Below are 21,529 nucleotides of genomic sequence, written 5' to 3' on the forward strand. Positions count from 1 at the left end.
GAATTGGATTCATTAGGATTTGGATATTGGATATTGGATTTGGTACTAGGCCGGTGAGAGATACTTGTGGGTCATCACCGTTGTGTGCTCGGCATTAGAGATCTTGTGCCTCAACTCGACATTGACTTGGATATCCGACATTGGCATATCTATTTGTTTTGTATTCATTGATTGTATTGATCCTAGCCGGTGTGCCCTTGGATTGTTCTTGAATAAATTCGTGAAAGGGGACGAGGCTTGTTCCCGGCTTAGTCTGGTGTACTGTGCAAGATCCCTGTTGCCTTCTCTCTCTCCCCTCTCTCTATATCTTTATCTCTTGGACACGTGAGTGAATCTGTCACGACACGCGACGCCCCGCTGGGCTTACACTCTGCTAGTATAATGGGGTGTGGTACAAAGGTTTTACTTTGAATCATGTGGGAGAACTCAATCCTCCAATCCTTTGCTCCAAGATCTTGTTGCTCCCAAAGTCGAGAGTCATGATACAAGAATCTCTGTATAAGCCACATGTACGGAGAATTGTTCTAGCGAGCCCCCACCCCCCCCCCCCCCCCCCCCCCCCCCCCCCCCCCCCGACTGCCTTCAGGCCGCGCTGCCCCCCTCTTTTTTGCCCCTCCTCCTCCTCTCCCATGTTGTCCTCCTAGCCTTCGCCACCCGTTCATCTTGCCCCCTATTCCTTCTAGCCGCTAGCTCCCCCCTCGCCTTTGGCCTTCCTTTTGCCCTTCTCTCCGGCCTTTTCTCTCTTCTCTCCTGCTTTCAGCCACACCCCCCCCTCTTCCCGGATCCTCGTCTTTCCTCCTCCGTAGCTTCTCCCTGTTTCTCCTTCCTCTCCTTTTCCCATGGTAGTTTTTTTTCAGGTTCTTCGGGGCAGTTCCCTTTCGGCAAGTCTCGACATTTTCTGGTCTTCGCCCTCGGGAGGACTCCATGGCAACCGCTCTGTCAACCCTGACCGAGGCCGTCGTTGCTTGTCTTTTTCCGAAGCGGACCTTCAGATCCTCGCTACAACTGCTGTAGCATTAGAGGCCTCCACCTTGGTTTGCAGGATTGTTTTTAGCCGCCTTGTGTGCGGACAACTCAGAGATTTTTTGTAGGCGAGCCTCATTATTGAGCCTGCAAAGATCATAGACATTCACCCTCTGGGGCGTGGCTACTATCGGGTGGAGTTCGACTTGCTAGCGGCGTCAGACCGAGTCATGCTGTTGAGCGCCCTTGCATTGTGTGCGGCCTAGGCCTTCTTTGCGTGGTGGCAGCACGGTTTCAACCCTGCGTTTGACCCTTTGGCTTACGTGTCAGGCTTCCCAATGACAGTTTGCTTCCCAGGCCTTAGGAAGGAATACCTTCCTCTTCTCTCGGTGATTGGTGGTGCCATCCGGAGAGTGATGGACTCCCCCCCCATTGTTGCATGGGCAGCTGGGACTCCATCCCTTCTCATCTGTGTTGTCTCGCTGGATTTAGTGCCTCATGTTATATCTATTCCTTGCCTTCGGGGCGACCCCATCATTCAACGAGTGGAGTATTAAGGCCTTCCGGGCCAATGCTTCATTTGCAGGAAGATGGAACACCTTGCTAGAGCTTGCCCTCGGTGCCAGTCCAGGAGACCCCCCCCCCCCCCTCTTTCCCGTTTCTCGTTCAGATCCTCACTAGGGGGTAGAGAGAAAGGCAGGTTCTCAAGCAACGGAGCACCAGGTCCTAACTGCGGACGACCCCGTTGCCGGAGAGTGGCGGACGGTTGGCCCGCGCCTGGCCCATCAGTTGACCACTAGAGCTGAGTGCTACTACCATGCGTGCCAGGTTGGCAGAGTACAAGAGGATTCAGTTTTGTCAGAGAACCGTTTTGAGCATTTATCACAGCACCCACTCGTTGGCGCGACGGGCCCCCTCTGGTCTAGGAGAGGTTCCCTTTGGCCCCTCCGGTTTGGCGGCCGATTCCCCGTCGTGATTCCTCCCCCAGCTCTCAGTGTCTAGTAAGGCCGGTCGGCCCCATTGAGCCCCCGACGAGCCTCTCTCAGCAGCCTACTTCTCCGATGGATACTCCCCCCAACACCCCAACCCCCCCCCCCGGGCGCCGTGGCCTCCTCCATCCTCGCCCTCGACACTTCCTACAAAAATATCTTCTGCCCCGTCCTCCTCATTAGAGCCCGCCCTCCCCCCTCCCTCTGCCTCTCCAGAGCACTCCCGTTGACCTCCATGAACCCTGACCCAGAGCGGAGATAGTCGGTGAGTTCCGTTCGCCACTTGATTCATTGTTTCTTTGAGCTGGTAGAGATGACCATTGACACTTCCTCGGTGAGGGTTCTCCCGCGAGAGTCCCTAGGTGGGCCCCCCCCCCAAGGATCTTGGGGCTGCGTGTGCATTATAGTTACTTCCGATGTCTTCTGGCGGAAGGGACATATATGATTGAGGAGACAGTAGCCCCCATTTGGATATGTGTGGTTTTTCACCACTCTACACCCTCTACGCCAGAGAACGGCGCGATGATCTTCTTTCCCTTTGAGTGCAGCCCTAGGGACGGAGTGGGACTCGGGGTCGGTGGCTGCCGCCATCTAGGGATAGGCAATTGAGCTTTCCCACCATCTTCACGACCTTTGCATCATCGACATACTCACACATTTATGGCCATTGGCTAGGATGGAGCTTGGAGGTTCAGGTCACAGAGACCATGACGGGGAGATGGTGGCCTCTAGCGTAGAGGTGCTACTCTTTGTGTTCATGCATATTTCAGTCACAGTACCTCTCCCTCCTTCTTACAGATACCTCCATTGTGATCGATGGAGTTCGGAGTATGCATACTCTTGCGCTCGGACAGAGTGGTGTCACATGGAGGACATGATATGCGCCCACTTGGCGCGCCTGTGTCCCAGGATGGATTGTGATTATTCCCGTTTAAACCCTCACGCAAGACTCTTCGAGTGGAGGGCAATTCCGATAGTTTCGCCTCCCACAGAGATTGATATTCGGATAGTCTTATGGATCATTCAGAATTTAGGGGGCCTCAGTGCTTTCAGAGACGAGGCGTCCTCATTGGAGAGCTTCAGAGAGCTACAGTTGGGGGACCTATCGACATTCTTTTCCTTCAGGAGCATCACCTTTCCGATCGGCGCACCTGCCGCTACAGGAAGATTTTACCAAGCATGAGTCACACCCTCTGGTCTCCATCATTCGCCCCCTCAGGGACATAGGGAGGAGTTTGTATTTCTATCAGTGAGCAGCTTTTGCCGGCAGTGACATGCTCAGGAGTCATAGTTCCTGGGCGAGCATAGTGGGTTACCATTGTGATTGGAAAGGATTGCGTGGGCTTCCTTAATGTTTATGCCCTGAATGTTGTTGGAGGTAGAGCCCTCTTTTGGAGCACAGTCCGACAGGCCCTTCTTCTGGCTGACTTTTGGTGTATGGGTGGAGACTTTAACATGATTGAGGCAGCACAGGACAGACTTGGAGGAGGCACGACCACTGTCTCAGGAGCAAAGTACTTTGCTTGGGAGGAGATGATACTGGCATTTAGGGGACATGACCCTTGGCATCTTCTAGAGTTTGGGTGCAGCCCTGGGAGCCTTGGCTTCTTGCGATCGGATAGGAGGAGCACCGGCCTCAACCTCTCTAGACTTGACAGGTTTTATGTTGATGAGTGGGCTTGCGGCCGTGGGGGCATGATTGATATCTTGGCAGGCACTACTTTTTTAGATCATGCTCCGGTTGTTCTGTCCTTAGAGGACACCTCGAGGCAGGATAGGCATGCGAGCTCTAGGATTCCGGACAGTCTCATTCAGGACCCAGAGATCTGCAACAGGATAGAGCAGATATGGTTGGGACTGGAATTTATTTCAAGCTTTGCTGCGTGCACATTGGATGTGGGCATGGGGGACATCAACAGCTTCTTACAAGAGGCAGCCTAGAGCAAATTGGAGGGATTTCGGGAGTAGGAGAGGAGTTTGAGGAGGGGTCTGGCTTCTTTACAACGGCTTCAGGAGAGTTCCCCAGATAGCCCTTGGATTGAGAGTCAGCTTGCTGCCACCCGCATGGAGATTAGATCCAGAGAAGAGGAGGGTGGAGTACAAGAGCTTCCTTTTGGACCCAGGCCGGCGACAGTCATAGGGGATTTCTTTGAAATAGCCGGCCCCCACAAGAGGAGAGATAGCATTCGTAGGTTGCGTGGCCAAGATGGAGCTATTGTTTCTAATCCTCCCTATGTGAGAGCCATCGCCAAGGATTTTTTCCAATCTCTTCTCACTGGTGCCCCATTATCCCCACAGGTGGTGGATGTGCACAAGAGGGTTTGGTAGCACATGAGAGGTGGTTCCCCCCTCTTCGGTCCTTTTTATCGACTCCATTCATTGCTGAGGAGCTAGTGAAGGCACTGACGGCACTTCTGAGGGGCAAATGTCTGGGGGCGGACATGCTTCTAGTCTCTTTCTTTCTTCTTCACTGGGACCTCATGGAAGACGGCCTTTGAGTTTCCTTCAATGAAATTATGATCACAAGCGCCATGCCAGTGAGGCTTTTAGAGGGTTTGATACACTTGATTCCTAAGGAGGGTGGTGATAGATTGGAGATCTAGCAGCGGAGACCGATCACTCTTCTAGGGATCGCCTACAAGATCTTGGCCAAGGCCATCAGCATGAGACTTCAGCCCCTCCTCCCTAACTTGATTCCAGTCCCTCCTCCCTAACTTGATTCATGACACTCATACAAGCTTTGTTCAGGATCGGAGCATTCTGGACAATATCTTCATCTTCTGGGAGGCGACAGCTTCGGCCAAGATGCGACAACAGGATCTCATAGTGCTACTCCTAGACTTTGAGAAAGCTTATGATAGGGTGGATTGGAGCTTTCTAGAGGGGGCACTATGAGCCGGACGGGGTTCCCCATGGAGTGGATCTAAGGCGTTTTAGGAATTTACTCAGCTTCTCATATTAGGTTCTCATTGAGGGAGCCAGTGGAGACAGATTTCCCCTCACCTGCTTGGTCCAGCAAGGCTGCCCTCTAGCACCTTATCTTTTCCTATTCGTCGTCGAGGCCATGAGCAGTTTCTCTTAGCCGAGGAGACGGGGCTCTAGGGATTGTCTCCCCCTCCGTACTCAAGAGGAGCTGTTGGACTGAAGTTTGTAGATGATACATGAGCATACCTTTCTGGAGATGTGGGGAATCTTTTGTACTAGAGTTCCGCGAGACTCTCCCTAGCTGGTAGAGTGGTGGTGGTGAACGAGGTCCTTCTTGCCACCACCATGTGGTACATTACCTCTTGTTGGGCCTTCTCCAGAGCATGTATTGGTTAGGTACAACGGTTGATCCGGAATTTCTTATGGGCCGGCAGTGACAGGTGGAGAGTGATCATTCAGCCACGACATAGAGGGGGCCTAGGCATCATTGACCCCGCTATTCAGAGCCGCGCCTTGCTGGGCAAGCTGATTGTCCTTCCCGGCGGTGAGCCTTGGAAGGACTTCCTCTTGGCCCAGATTTCAGCCCACACCTTGAGTCTAGGGGACCCTTGGCGGTAGAGTACTAGATGGATCTTCACTGCCTTTCAGGACAGATTTGCAACGAGGTTACTCCGAGCTTGGGACCACCTCAGGCCGGCCCTCAGGCAGCTAGCTTCGGTTACCGCAGAGGAGCGTCTTTGGCAGCCATTGATCTGGAACCCATTGATCCCTTTACCCAGTGGCCATATGTTGGGGGCCTGACCTCATGTATCATTGGGCACATTGAGCTTAGGACCTGCGAGGTCCCTTGGAGATTGGCTTGCGCACAGGCAATTACCCCCGAAGGTTCAGGAGAGAGGTTTGGCAAGGATCCGGGGTAGAAACAAGCGCAACATCGACATCGCCTATCCCAGACTCGGCTCCCCCAGTGTGGCTAGGCGTGTTTACCAGGCATGATATCGTTGTGGCACTTCATGGAGCAGATGAGGGTAGTGGTTTCCTCACTTTTTTTATTCGATCGCATGGTAGATTAGAGAGATCCGAGCCCCCCCTTGGAGGATTTCAGTGGTTGCACCTCACAGAGGGTGAGGGTGATTGAATTTCATGCACGAGAGTGGCACATAGACCCACCATCAACCAAGGTGGCTAGGGAGAGATTTTGGCGGCTATGGATATGGGAGTGCCGACCCCTCAGGCGCATCCAGTGGGACTCAGGAGAGTGGACTTGGCATGATCCCGCTGATCGGGAGGAGACTCTGGATGCCCCCCTTTTTTTGCATATTCAGCGTGGCTAGGCCGTAGGATCCAGATGCCAGAGATTGATGGCACCCCGGCAGCTGCAGCACATTGATGGCACCCCGGCAGCTGCAGCACATTGGCACTCATAGGGCCTCTCACAGCGTCTCCTCTCAGATTTTTGGAAGAGGCTTTGGGACAGTTTTTGGCCTAGAAAGATCACCCTCTTTCTTTGGCTGATGGCACACATGAGCTTGGCAGTTGGCACTAGTTGGAGGTCGGCCAGCAGCTTGCCCGAGGTGCGGCCACCCTCGGGAGTCTGAACGACACTGTCTTTGGGATTGCTTGAAGGCTCAACAGGTTTGGCGGTGGATTCTCCGCATTTTCACGATGAACAGGGCCTCAACCCTGATCATCTTATGGGGCATTGTCGATTGGGCCACAGAGGCTGAGGTGGTCAATGCTTACGAGGAGGATGGTGGAGAGCTAGCCCTTCATGTCTCTCACCTGTGCATTTCAGCAGTATCAGTCACAGCCCCACCTAGAGACCAGTGGTGACTAGGCTCGTGCAAACGATGGGAGATTTGCAGTAGCATTGCAGCCTGGCATATATAGCGAGCTAGATGCAACGAAGCCATCGAGGGTACCCACACTCTGTCACCAATTGGCCGACCATTTGGTCCATTCCCACATTTTTGCGTCTCGTTCACTTGAGGCCAGGCCGGTGTCTCATGTGAAGAGGCCAGTATTTTTGCTGACATGGACGGGAGCCAGACTGGTGCCACCCGTGTGTTAGCAGGATGGTGTCGTATGGACGGGAGCCAGATCAGTGCCACCCGTGTATGACCTGGACTGTGTTCGATCCATGGGACTGTCACGCCATGGAAGAGCCAGTATTCGTGCCGTGTTTTACCTATGGGACTGTCACACCTAGGGAAACTCGTGCCTGGAACTGTGTCTGACCTATGGGACTGTCACTCCATAGGAAGACCAGGTTTTTATGTAATAAATGTCGTGCCAGTTTTGTGCCGACAGATATTTTGTACATGTTCCATGAACGGGAGATATGTCCATGTTACTTTTTGCACATGCACACATATTTTGTATGCTTGAAACTGTTTTCGCATGACATGTATTTGTGTGTTTGCCTGCTTGACGTGTTACTTACTGAGCGGGGACGCCTGCCAGTGAGTCGTGAAGTGTGCTCTGTATTCTGACGAGTTTCAGTGCATGTGAACAGGTGGTAAGTATATAGTACATGTTGTTTAATGTTATTAAATTCTAACCCTTTGATTTATAAGGTTAGGGGTCCACACTTATTTAAAAGTGGGCACCCCCTTTGGGCACCCACTTTGGGGCCAAGGTGGGGAGCCTCACTTTTAAGTGAGTGTGGGGGTGGGCAAGGTCACCAACCCCCACTAGACCCCCACATGCATGCGTAGAATCTCTAAGGTTATCTTCACTTCATTTTTTTTATTTAATATGGCTCTCCATCAAGCGTAAAGACATCGTTTTCCTTCTGGCGTGGAATTCCCATCAACCGGCGATCAACTTGTTTGCGTAAGGAAACAGGCGATCACCTCTTCACTGCTGCTTCCTCCCTACAAGCTGTGTACGCTGCTATACGGCTGCTTCTACCTTCCTTGCAGCAGGCGGCCAAAACAGGCTGCGCATATTACTGTGGGGCGGCTGACTCTGCCGCTGCTGTACCTGCCCTTCTACAGGCGACTGGGCTTGTTGCTGCTAGCTGCTACTGCCCTGCAGGCGGCTACTCTTCCCAGGCTGCTCTTCTCCTTGCGCCTGTTTTCCTGCAGGCTGTGGTACTTTCCTCACAGGCGGCTGCCCCCACTTCAGGTCAAATCTTTGTTCCCTCTTAGGTGGCTGCGCATCTGTACTACAGGCTGCTGGCTGCGCCTCCTCTTCTACAGGGCTAGTGCTCACTGCAGGCGGCTGGCTGCTCTACAACAGCACATGCTACAGGCTGCCCACCACCTATTGTTGGCAACCTCACCTGTATGCTGTCCAGGCTGCGCTTCTGGACCAATTGTGGCGACTGTGTGCTCCTCTACAGCCGGTCGCTTTCCTTCTACACAGGCTGCGCTTACTACTCTCCAGGCGGTTGTGTATCCATTACTATCAGGCTGTGCTCCAGCAGGCGGCTGTGTCCTTTGTGGCGGTACATCATCTCCACGGGTGTTCTACAAGGAAGACTTCGCATCACCTGAGTGGCTTCATCATTCCGCAAGTTTTGGTCTTTTATCAACCAACTACAAGTAAGTGATTTTTCAGATTTGAGTAAAGCATTTAATGTTTAAATCTGGTAAAAGATTCGTCCTGCTCGGCCTACACCCGTTCGGTGCCGGGTTGTCCAAGCTATATGGGCGAACCTCGGTCCAAAGGTGCTGAGATCGGGAGAGCCAGGCGTTAGTACGAGAGCGCCTGTCTGTGCGTGGTCTCGGAACACCAGTGTGGTGCTCTCTGCGGAGTCCAGTGAAAGCACAGGACCGTAGCGATTGGACCACACTAGTGGTCAATCTGCTTCGAGCTTCTACATCGAAATTCGAGCTATTTGTTTAGTACTGTTTTCATATGTGCATGGACATGATCTGGTTCTCAGAACCCATGGAGCATTGTATTCTTTAAATACTCCCAATAAATATATCATATATTGAGGGGGGGGTCGGCCCGTTCCGGCCCCAGTGCTGGTGTCCATCTTTCCATTTCTGTTCATTTAAATTTCAAGTTGTTTTAAGTTGTCCATTTCATATTTGTGGTTTTAAAGTTGTGCTATTAAACGTGTAGGTGTCCAACTGAGTCTTTCCCACTTGACGGGATCGGTTTCATTGGTATCAGAGCACGGTTGTTTCCCTCTTCCTAGTGGGGAAACGAACCTGTGTACTGGACATCCCGCTTCTAGCAAACTTTGAACACAATGGACAGCCAAGGCAACCCTTTGGAAGTGCCAAACTCGAGGGGTCCATCTAGTGCTTCTCGTGGGTCTGATGCCCTGCGAGGTAGACACAAGCCCCTTGAAAGGGTTATGGATAGTGAATCCAAGGGTCAACTGTCTCCAGGAAAGACAGTTATGCTTGAACAAGACCCTGATGCTATGAGGGCTGAAATGGAACATATGAGAAAACTTTTGCAGGCTCAAGAGCAAGAATTGAAGTTTTTGCATGAAGATCCCCATCTACAAAGTGCTATTGAAGCCAGGAAGGCTGATGCTATGGTTGATGTAACCTTTGAGTCAATGGCTCGTGAAGTGGGCAAGAAACCAAGGGAGTTGGCACTTGCCTATCTCCTTCGCAAAGGTGATATCAAAGAGGGGGATGACGGAGAACTAAAATTCAGAAATCCACCTCGTTTAAAGCATGGAGATCCCGCATCCCAGAGGCTGAAATCTTATATGCAAAAGGAAGAGGTGACTGTCACCTCTCGACATGCATCCTCTCCCCAAGGCACTAAGTCCGACAGATTTATGTATGCCAGTGCTCATGGAGGGCATGAAAGTCACATGCATGCAAGATATGTATCTCATGGTGACAGGTCTGCTTCCAGAAAAATTTTGCCTTCTGAGTTGTCTCATGGAGAGACTATGCCATATGCAGGTAAGTCACATGCATCCGAGCTTCGAGTTCGTGGAGCACATGCCACCGTGCCCCATGAAGCTTCTTTGACGGCCCATGGAGCCCATGCAGACAGGGCTACCCCGTTGGATAAGGGGAAAAGAAAAAGAGAGGACCATGAGCCTCATGCCAGGAAGCTCAAGGAGTTCAAAGCAGGTGATAAATCTGTCAAATTTGATGTCTTTCATGGTGAACATGATGCCTCTAAGGTGTTAGCTTTTGTGGCACAGTTCGACATTGCTTTTAGCGATGAAGACTTTACAGAAAAGTCGAAGGTGCGCCATGCTAGCATGTTTCTAAAAGGCACTGCTGCCCATTGGTGGATCACCGAAAAGATCACCAAGGATCCCATCTCTACTTGGAAGGAATTCAAAGACAGATTTTATGCTCAGTTCTTGCCACCCAATGCAGAGCAAACTCTCACTCAAAAGTGGGATAGGCTGGAACAAAAAGATAATGAGAGTGTGCAACAGTATGTGAACAAATTTTGGAAAGTGTTGCTGGAAGTGACTCCCTTCATGCTAATATCTGAGGATGAAAGAAAGAGGAAGTTTCGTTCTGGATTGCAACCTGCTTATAGATCGGGTATTGAATTGCACCCAAAACATACGTTGCAGCAACTCACAGCTTCTGCCCTTGCTACAGAGCAATTGGTGCTCAAGATCAAGCAAGATCAAGGAGGTTCCAAGGGGAAGGACAAGGCTGTCCCAAATCAGCAAAAGGGTGGACAGCTACCTAAAAAGAACTTTCGGGAGTCCTACAAGGGTGGTAAAGCTGAAAATAAAGAACAGGGCCCAAGAAAGAACAAATTTGGATTAACCCCGGAGCAAAGAGAGCAATATGCTAAGGATGGAAAATGCTTTTCTTGTGGTAGCAAAGACCACATGTTCCGGCAATGCCCAGATCGCAAACCAAAGCACGAGGACAAGCACACCAAAGCAAATGTTCATGCAGTTCCTGATGTGCAAGGTAATACAGGTCATGATGCTAAAGAGAGAATGGTTTGCAAGGCTTGGGGGCAAATCAAGGATCAGCCCGCACTTTTCATGTTTGATGACTGTGCAACTGACAATTTCATCTCTATGCAAATGGCAGCTGCATTGGGTATTGAGGTTGAAAACATGGGACCTCAGATTGAAGCTGAAGCTGCATTTATTGGCAAAGAGGTGCAGGTTACCCCTTTGATTGGGAAGTTGCGTATTCATATACAGGGCTACCTTGACAATGAGCATTTCTTAGTTGCTCCTTTGAATGGATGTGATGTATTGTTGGGCAAGCCGTGGCATCATAGGCTTGAGCCCCGCAAAGACTACAAGTCCAATATGATTTCCTTTATGCATAAAGGCCGCATGCACTTTATTGATGCTGGCAAAGAAGGGGATTCCATCCCAGTTGTATCACACATCCAAATTAATAAAGCAATGAAAAAGAGTCTTTCAGCGTACTTGGTTTTTGTGCGTGATAATCTTGTGCCAAATCATCAAAATGTGGATGCTATGTCTAATGATAGGCTGAATTTTCTCAATGCATTCAAAGACTATTTTGCTGACTCGTTGCCAGGTGAATTACCTCCCCAAAGGCCCGAAGATCACCGCATAGATCTTGTGCCAGGTAGTTCTCCACCTAACAAACCCGCATACCGAGTGAGTGCTGCACAACAAGAGGAAATTATGAAGCAGGTAAACGAGCTTTTAGAGAAAGGTTTGGTTCAGCCCAGTTCCTCACCTTACTGCTCTCCTGTGCTTCTTGTTCAAAAGAAGGACGGATCATTCCGTATGTGTGTGGACTATAGAGCTTTGAACAAGCTTACCATCAAGAACAGATTTCCAATTCCACGTATTGATGATATCTTGGATAAGCTTGATGGTTCGGCTTGCTTTAGCAGACTTGATTTGAAGAGTGGTTATCACCAGATACGCGTGGTGCCACAAGATGTCCATAAGACTGCATTCAGGACAGCTTTTGGATTATATGAATTCTTGGTAATGCCTTTTGGTCTCACCAATGCTCCTGCTACTTTTAATCGTATGATGGATAGGATATTCCGACCCCATCGCAAGTTTACAGGAGTCTTTTTTGATGATATCTTGGTTTTCTCCAAGAATGAGCAGGAACACAGAACTCATTTGGTCACAGTGTTCGAAGAGTTGCGGAAGCATAAACTTTTCGTCAATGCCAAGAAAAGTGAGTTTTTCCTTTCAGAGATTCATTATCTGGGACATATTGTATCCAAAGATGGAGTTACAATGGATCCTGCAAAGATCGAGACTATTCGGAATTGGCCCGAATTGCAAAACGTACATCAAGTACGTAGTTTTCTGGGATTATGTTCGTATTACAGGCGTTTCATAAGGCATTTTGCTATGATTGCCACTCCTCTACATGATCTCACGAAGAAGAAAACTGTTTTCAAATGGACTTCAAAAGGAACAGGATGCTTTCTTGCAGCTCAAGCATGCGATCATATGTGGTCCAGTATTGATTGTTCCTGACTTGCACAAGTCATTCGTGGTCGAATGTGATGCTTGTGGTGATTGCATAGGAGCTGTCCTAAATCAAGAAGGGCATGCAGTTGCATACGAGAGCCGTCGTTTGCATGATGCTGAGCTTCATATGGATATCTATGAGAAAGAGCTCTTGGCTGTAATTCACGCCTTAAAGATTTGGAAACACTACCTTCTTGGGGCTGAATTTGTAGTCAAGACAGATCATCAAAGCTTGAGATATTTTCTATCTCAAACCAAGCTTTCAGAGAAGCAAATGAGAATGGCAAATTTTCTTTCCATGTTTCATTTTCAGATTGTGCATACTCCAGGAAAGAAAAAATGTGGTGGCCGATGCACTATCTAGGAGGCCTTATATTGCTGCAGTCTCAGCGGCCTCTCATGGAGATCTATCTGCTATGAGAGATTTGTATCATTTGGATGCTGATTTTTGCCATGTATGGACTGATTTGATGGCTGGTCATTCACATGCCTCTTATGTTATCAACGAGGGTTATCTCATGAAGGATAATTGCCTATGTGTGGTGAAGGATTTGCGTCCAAAGGTTATGGACGAATGTCACGCTCCACCTTATGCTGGTCATAGAGGTATTTATGCCTACTACTCGCATGATTGAGAGGTATTTCTTTTGGCCAAGCATGCGTAAAGACATTGAGGCTTATGTGCGTGCATGTATTACTTGCCAAAAGGTGAAATTTGACAGGCAAAAACCTCCAGGTTTGCTTCAGCCATTGCCTATTCCCTCGCAACCTTGGGAAAGTATCACGATGGATTTTATTATGGATTTGCCTAGATCCCAGCATGGGAATGATGCTATTTGGACTATTGTGGACAGGTTTAGCAAGCAAGCTCACTTCTTGCCCGTCAAGAAAACCATCAAAGCTGATCATATGGTAAAGCTTTTTCTTGCTAATATTTTCAAGCATCATGGTATGCCCAAATCCATTGTTGGGGATAGAGATCCCAGGACTACAAGCCTATTTTGGAGGGCTTTGTTTGATAATATGGGTACTAAGCTTGAGTTTTCATCAGCTTATCATCCCCAAACGGATGGCCAAAGTGAAGCTGCAAATTCAGCTGTGTTGGATTTGTTGAAGTGTTATGTGGCAGATCAAAAGAGTGCATGGGAGAAGTATCTTCAACTTGTTGAGTTTGCCTACAACAATACAATCCATGCTTCCACAGGAAAGGCTCCGTTTGAAATTATTTATGGCAGAGTGGTCTTGCCACCCATCCTTCGTACCAAGGATGAGATTTTTGCAGCTGATGAATATGTTCGTGACTTGGATGTTGCCTTTAGTCAGGTGCGGACAGCCATTGCAAGATCTCAGGATAAGCATAAAAAGGCTGCTGACAAGCATAGAAGGGACATGGAAGTCAAAGAAGGTGATTGGGTATTGCTGAAATTTGAGAAGGCTAGGCTTCGGAAGAGGCCAGGACGAGAAGGATCATATCCTAAGCTTTCTCCTCGTTATTATGGACCCTTCAAGGTGATTCACAAGATCAATGAAGTGTCCTACAGACTTGCTTTACCTAGTCATTGGAAGATTCACAATGCTTTTCATGTGAGTCTATTTCGGAAATATGTGGGGCCAGATCCTGATGAGCCTGTCACAGAAGATCCGCCAGAAATTGAAGAGCTTGAGGAGATCCTCCAGCCAGAACAGATTGTTTTTCACAAGGAGAGAAAGCTACCTGCAGGAAAGCTTTCCAGGAGATACCTTGTGAAGTTTAAGAATTATTTGCCTATTGATGCCAAATGGGTAAATGAAGATTACTTTGCAGATTATCCGCAATTGTTGCAGGCATATCTTGAGGCTTTTAAGTTGAGGTCAACTCTTTAGAAGCCCGGGGGGATGTCACCAATTGGCCGACCATTTGGTCCATTCCCACATTTTTGCATCTCGTTCACTTGAGGCCAGGCCGGTGTCTCATGTGAAGAGGCCAGTATTTTTGCTGACATGGACGGGAGCCAGACTGGTGCCACCCGTGTGTTAGCAGGATGGTGTCGTAATGGACGGGAGCCAGATCAGTGCCACCCGTGTATGACCTGGACTGTGTTTGATCCATGGGACTGTCACGCCATGGAAGAGCCAGTATTCGTGCCGTGTTTTACCTATGGGACTGTCACACCTAGGGAAAACTCGTGCCTGGAACTGTGTCTGACCTATGGGACTGTCACTCCATAGGAAGACCAGGTTTTTATGTAATAAATGTCGTGCCAGTTTTGTGCCGACAGATATTTTGTACATGTTCCATGAACGGGAGATATGTCCATGTTACTTTTTGCACATGCACACATATTTTGTATGCTTGAAACTGTTTTCGCATGACATGTATTTGTGTGTTTGCCTGCTTGACGTGTTACTTACTGAGCGGGGACGCCTGCCAGTGAGTCGTGAAGTGTGCTCTGTATTCTGACGAGTTTCAGTGCATGTGAACAGGTGGTAAGTATATAGTACATGTTGTTTAATGTTATTAAATTCTAACCCTTTGATTTATAAGGTTAGGGGTCCACACTTATTTAAAAGTGGGCACCCCCTTTGGGCACCCACTTTGGGGCCAAGGTGGGGAGCCTCACTTTTAAGTGAGTGTGGGGGTGGGCAAGGTCACCAACCCCCACTAGACCCCCACATGCATGCGTAGAATCTCTAAGGTTATCTTCACTTCATTTTTTTTATTTAATATGGCTCTCCATCAAGCGTAAAGACATCGTTTTCCTTCTGGCGTGGAATTCCCATCAACCGGCGATCAACTTGTTTGCGTAAGGAAACAGGCGATCACCTCTTCACTGCTGCTTCCTCCCTACAAGCTGTGTACGCTGCTATACGGCTGCTTCTACCTTCCTTGCAGCAGGCGGCCAAAACAGGCTGCGCATATTACTGTGGGGCGGCTGACTCTGCCGCTGCTGTACCTGCCCTTCTACAGGCGACTGGGCTTGTTGCTGCTGGCTGCTACTGCCCTGCAGGCGGCTACTCTTCCCAGGCTGCTCTTCTCCTTGCGCCTGTTTTCCTGCAGGCTGTGGTACTTTCCTCACAGGCGGCTGCCCCCACTTCAGGTCAAATCTTTGTTCCCTCTTAGGTGGCTGCGCATCTGTACTACAGGCTGCTGGCTGCGCCTCCTCTTCTACAGGGCTAGTGCTCACTGCAGGCGGCTGGCTGCTCTACAACAGCACATGCTACAGGCTGCCCACCACCTATTGTTGGCAACCTCACCTGTATGCTGTCCAGGCTGCGCTTCTGGACCAATTGTGGCGACTGTGTGCTCCTCTACAGCCGGTCGCTTTCCTTCTACACAGGCTGCGCTTACTACTCTCCAGGCGGTTGTGTATCCATTACTATCAGGCTGTGCTCCAGCAGGCGGCTGTGTCCTTTGTGGCGGTACATCATCTCCACGGGTGTTCTACAAGGAAGACTTCGCATCACCTGAGTGGCTTCATCATTCCGCAAGTTTTGGTCTTTTATCAACCAACTACAAGTAAGTGATTTTTCAGATTTGAGTAAAGCATTTAATGTTTAAATCTGGTAAAAGATTCGTCCTGCTCGGCCTACACCCGTTCGGTGCCGGGTTGTCCAAGCTATATGGGCGAACCTCGGTCCAAAGGTGCTGAGATCGGGAGAGCCAGGCGTTAGTACGAGAGCGCCTGTCTGTGCGTGGTCTCGGAACACCAGTGTGGTGCTCTCTGCGGAGTCCAGTGAAAGCACAGGACCGTAGCGATTGGACCACACTAGTGGTCAATCTGCTTCGAGCTTCTACATCGAAATTCGAGCTATTTGTTTAGTACTGTTTTCATATGTGCATGGACATGATCTGGTTCTCAGAACCCATGGAGCATTGTATTCTTTAAATACTCCCAATAAATATATCATATATTGAGGGGGGGGTCGGCCCGTTCCGGCCCCAGTGCTGGTGTCCATCTTTCCATTTCTGTTCATTTAAATTTCAAGTTGTTTTAAGTTGTCCATTTCATATTTGTGGTTTTAAAGTTGTGCTATTAAACGTGTAGGTGTCCAACTGAGTCTTTCCCACTTGACGGGATCGGTTTCACACTCCGCTTGCAAAGTCTATCAAGAGCATCTGGCTCGACATCATACATACCCTCTGCGGTCGGTGGGGGAAGCTATAGGGTGTTTTTGACCGCATGCGGAAGCGGCGGGAAGCTTGCTTGAGGCTCTGGCGGCTTGGCTCTTTTCTTACTGATAGAGGTGGTGACCCTAGTTGGTATTATAGACCACATGCGTGGTTGACACCCCCCCCCCCCCCTTCCCGGTCCCCTTGTATGAGATGGCCTTCTCCTCATAGAGTGGCCAGCCGAAGGAGAAGTCTCTTTCCCCTCTTTTGATTACTTGATTCCCGCCTTGTACATGAGGCGAGTTTGTATCTAGCCCTTTGTGGTTGTATTTAGCCCTTCGTTGATCCCCAAAAAGGAGCCCCACAAGAATGTCTTCCTAGAGAGTGGAAAGGAAAAGGGATGGGCAGCTGACATGGGGGCAGAAAAGGAGGTGGGACAGGCGGCCTGCAATGGGGGCAGGCTATGGGAGAGCAGAGGCGAGATAGGGAGGGCCAAGGTGGAAAGCAGAAACAAAAACTGGGGACTGGTGGTGATGGTGGGGGGGAAGATGGAGGGGGAAACAGGTCGCACAATAAGAAACAGGAGAAGTGGGTGGGCTAGGGGATGAGAAGGGTCAGCAGGTGTGAGGGAGAGGCTGACCGAGGCAGTGCGCAGGAGAGGGGGGGCGAAAGGTGGGAAGCCCTTGGGTCTTTGGAGGGCTCGTGTGAAGGGAAAGGTATGGGTGGCTAGGTGATGGTGGGCAGCAGCTGGAAAGTGAGAGCTTCCTGCTCTAGGCTTCCGCTCAAATCCGTTAGATTTTTTCATTTGCTAGGTTATGTGGGTCATTGACATCATCTAATTAAGATTTCATACTCGTTATTTTGAGTTCTACCTTGTGACCTAGTCTAATTTCCCCTTTAAATCTACTAAAGTAAAAGATCACTAAACTTAGGGGCCTGAATTTTTGGTATTTAACGATTCTAACCACCTTGTGTGGCTGATTTTTTCCAGATGTACTTGAGTAGTAGCGTTGAAGGAGTAGGTAGTTCAAGACAGTTTGGAAGTAAACTTTTATACAAAGGTGCTGTACTTCTTGATACAAGTTGAAACTTTTCCGCTTCATCCAAAACCTGTCCAATGCTGTGGGCTAATACAAGATCATTGCAAAAAAACTAGTTATCAATTTAAATATTCAATGAAGAAATATATTTGCTGTCATGATATGCAAAAAAATTGATATGCCCAGTGAGGTATGTGCCCTGTAGGATCAATCCAAGTAGATCGTTTTTGCTATATTGTATCCTTTTTATATTTGAGAATTACTATATCAAGATCTAACATTAACGTCGCATAATGATTGATATATTGATTTCACTTATACATACATGTATGTACTTAAATATGAACTTATATGTTATGTTTCTTTTGAACACACACATGTATACATACATGTGCGGCGCACACATGTATTTACATATATGTGTATTCATACGAATACACATATACGTGTGCATATATGCATACCTATACATGTGTGTGTGTGTGTGTGTGTGTATGTAACAAAACATTTACAACTTGGTCACTGGGTGGGCTGTGCAAGGTTCCTGGATGGGGTTGATAGTGTCTACTTTTGGTTTGTAAAGCACTATGCACAAAAGATGGACCCTCTCATAGATGCAACCAAGGAAGACAGTTTTGTAGGTGCGGTAATGGGGATGCACGAAACTCGGAATCACTAAACTGTACAAAAAACAACATAAACCTAACCACAATTTAATCTGCACAGTGCATCACACTAGGTGCCGAAGATGGGACGCCCCCCACCACACCCCCCACCCCACCCCGCCCCACCAAACCGCACCTCTGGCCTGCACTAGGTATTCCAAGTACAACCATGGTGCCAAACAAGATCAAAATAAAAGTAGTCACAAAGCCAAACGACACTCACGAGCCTGCTTGTATGTCCACAAGGCTAAGAGCACTCATGAACCTGTACTAGCAGGCATGCAATTCCATAAATGTTCGGGTGTCTCGCGGACTCTCGCCTCAACCCTCCAGCGCTCTTGATGTTATTTAAGATCACACATGCAGATCTGAACAGTCATGCAATTCGCATGCCCATAAATGGTTAGGTGTCTCGCCTCAACTCTCCAGCACTTCCGGTGTCTTCACAGCAAGTCCAGCCTTGCTTCATCCACGCAGAAACAACCACCATGTGCTCTTGATGTTATTTAAGATCACACACAGATCTGAACATCATCCAAATGTCCAAGAGCTTCCGAAGCATCAAAACAGGCATAAAACATACTTTGCCAGGCGTGATCATCCCTCGATCATTTATGGGCATGCAATTCGTATGCCCATAAATGGTTAGGTGTCTCACCTCAACCCTCCAGTGTCTTCACAGTGAGTCCAGCCCTGCTTCATCGACACAGAAACAACCACCATGTGCTCTTGATGTTATTTAAGATCACACACGCAGATCTGAACAACATCCAAATGTCCAAGAGCCTCTGAAGCATCAAAACAGCCACAAAACATGATTGGCCAGGCATGATCATCCCTCGACCAGCAGGTATGATATTTAGACCAGCTTTGAGAAGCCCAAACATCTGAAAACAGGTTGGCCAGCCCTGTAGAGAATTGTCCTGCAGATATAGCAGCTCTCGAGCAGTTCGACCAGCCCAGAAAAAGATGTAGTCGACCAGCTATAGTAGTACTCCAGTGTGGCAGCCCCAAAGCAACACGACCAGCAGTTATGGTGTCTCAAACATAGTTGAGGGAAACTGGGAAACAGAAATGAAAATGGAAATGGAAACGAAAATTTTGAGGAGAGCCGATACGGAAATGGAAACGCCACATCAGCAAAGAGGGATAAGAGAGGGCAGGGGTTGAAAGTTGATTGTTTGTAAGGAACGAACTGCGAGATCTGCTCCTGCGAGCTCCGCCTCTCCCCCCCTCCCGCTACTTCTCGCCGTCGCGTGCCCCCCTCTCCCCCCCGCCTGTCCCCCACCTTCTCCTCCGCCTCTCTCCCCCGCCTCCTTCCTCGCCTCCTCCCCCGCCATCTCTTCCCCCCCCGCCTTCTCCTCCTCCGCCTCCTTCCTCGTTTCCTCCCCCGCCATCTCTCCCCCCCCCCCCCCCCCCCGCCTCCTTCCTCGCTTCCTCCCCCGCTTTCTCCTCCGCCTCGCTTCTCCCCCCCGCCTCCTTCCTCGCTTGCCTTCTCCTCCGCCTTCTCCTCCGCCCCGCTTCTCTCCCCCGCCATCTCCCCCCCCCCCCCCCCCCCCCCCCCGTCTTCTCCTCCGCTGCGCGGCTCTTCCCCCCCCCGCCTTCTCCCTCACCTCCCCTTCCGTCTCGCCCCTCCCCCCACCGCTAGCCCCCCCGCCTCAGCTCCCCCCTCCCCCCCCGCTCCGCCCCCGCTATCCTCTAACCTTCCGCCTCTCCGTTTCCTCGTAGGGCTGTGTCCCTCCCGTTGGTGACCCCGGTTTCTGGCCTTTTCCCTCTGGAGGACTCCATGGAAGCCGCTCCGACTACCCCTGCCGATTCCGGTCTCCGTCTGGAGTTCACAGCTGCAGATCATCAGTTGTTTGTTTCCACAGTATCCGCTCTTGAGGCCTCCTCCTTGGTCTGCAAGATAGTGGGTAGCCGTCCGATGCGGAGAGAGCTTCGCGACCTTCTGCAAGGCAGCCTCGTTGGCGTGCCTGCCAAGATCGTCAGCGTCGATTTTTTGGGACGTGGCTACTACCAGGTGGATTTCGAGTCCCCCCAGGCAGCTCAGATGGTGCTGGCTCGGAGCCCCATTGCCCTCCGCTCATCCAGGGCGTTCCTGGCGCGATGGACTCACGGTTTCGACCCCGCTTCTGACCCGCTAGCAGGCGCGACAGGTTTCCCCATCACTATCTGCTTTCCTAGACTTCGCAGGGAGTACTTGCCCCTCTTGTCATCCATTGGCAAGGCGTTCGGACAGGTGGTGGAGACGCCTCAGACAGCAGCTTCAGTGATAGCTCGGGCAGCAGGACTCCCGGCCATGCGTGTTGTGGTTCCGTCACCGGAGTCCCTCCCGAAGACGATCCTCCTCCCTTGTCTTTCTGGAGGACATTTGATACAGCGCGTGGAGTATTCGGGCCTCCCTGGCCAGTGCTACATCTGTCGGGAGATGGGCCACCTCGCACACGCCTGTCCCCACAAGGGGGTTCATCCTTCACGCTCTGCCGCCTCTGGACCCCCTTCAGGAGGCCCGAGGGGTGGCCATCCACCTCAGAGACCGGACATCCCTGGCTCGTCTCAGCAGGCGCCATCATCTGACGAGCAGCCCCCGGCGGAGGATGCCGTGCAGACCCAGGAGGCTAGCGGATGGCAGGAGGTTCGCCGGCGGAAACGCCCGGCGCACAGGGACCGTCGCAGACGCCAGCAGGCAGCTCCGGCTGGCGGACAGGCTGGTGGACAGGCGACTCCGGCTGGCGTCCAGGGACCTACCCGCACTTATGCTCCAGTCAGGGATAGGCGGCCAGCAGGTCCCACCCCGATGGACGAGGATTGAGACTCAGTGCCCGTTGTGGCCGCCGGTGGAGCCCCCCACGTGGAGACCTCGCTCCCGCCTCCCCCCGCGGGGGGCCCCGCCCCCTCCATGGAGCAGATTCCTGAGGATCCCGGGCCGCACTCTGCGACCCCCGGCTCCTCTTCCCCTCACTCGGAGAGCACTCCTTCCACCCCCCCTCTCCCCCCCCCAGCCCCCCTCCCCTCCCGCCTCCCCCGGCAGGCCCCCCTGACACCTATCCTCTGGCAGATGCCTCTCCATCCTCTCCTCGCTCTCCCCCCTCCTCTCCGCGAGCCACCATCCCTCCCTCGGCCTCTCCAGGATACTCCGCCAGACCACCCACTGCCCCGGGGCAGCGCAGCTGGGTAGGCCAGAGTTCAGTCCAGCGGCTGTTCCACCGCCACTCCGGGCCGGTGGAGATGGCGATCCTAGCTTCGCCCGCCACAGAGTTCTCTCCAGCCTCCCCTGGGGGCCCCCCGCGAGTGATGGGGCTCCCAGTGGATTACGGTTTTTTCAGGTGTCTCCAGCTGGATGCTGGCCCGTTCGAGACACTGGTCGCGCCCTTGCGAGTTTGCGTGGTGTGCCATCCCTCTCGTTCTCCTTCAGTGGTGAGCAGCATGGTGGCCTTCTCCTTTCCTCTCAGTGTTGCCCCAGACACAGC

General features: G+C 50.8%; 1 protein-coding gene across 2 annotated transcripts in view; it reads left to right on the forward strand.

The window, feature by feature from the left end:
- LOC147620111 (tetratricopeptide repeat domain-containing protein PYG7, chloroplastic-like) overlaps positions 1–21,529 on the forward strand; it is a 108,918-nt gene that overhangs the window by 73,914 nt on the left and 13,475 nt on the right. For both annotated transcript variants that reach the window (XM_086772300.1, XM_086772299.1), the window contains exon 3: positions 17,346–17,415. In XM_086772300.1, coding sequence (XP_086628426.1) covers positions 17,346–17,415 — 70 coding nt within the window. The remainder of the gene's footprint in view (positions 1–17,345; positions 17,416–21,529) is intronic.

The sequence above is a fragment of the Cibotium barometz genome, chromosome 32, assembly GCF_041138505.1.
Source record: "Cibotium barometz isolate CiBa-2024 chromosome 32, ASM4113850v1, whole genome shotgun sequence".
Taxonomy (NCBI): Eukaryota; Viridiplantae; Streptophyta; class Polypodiopsida; order Cyatheales; family Cibotiaceae; genus Cibotium; species Cibotium barometz.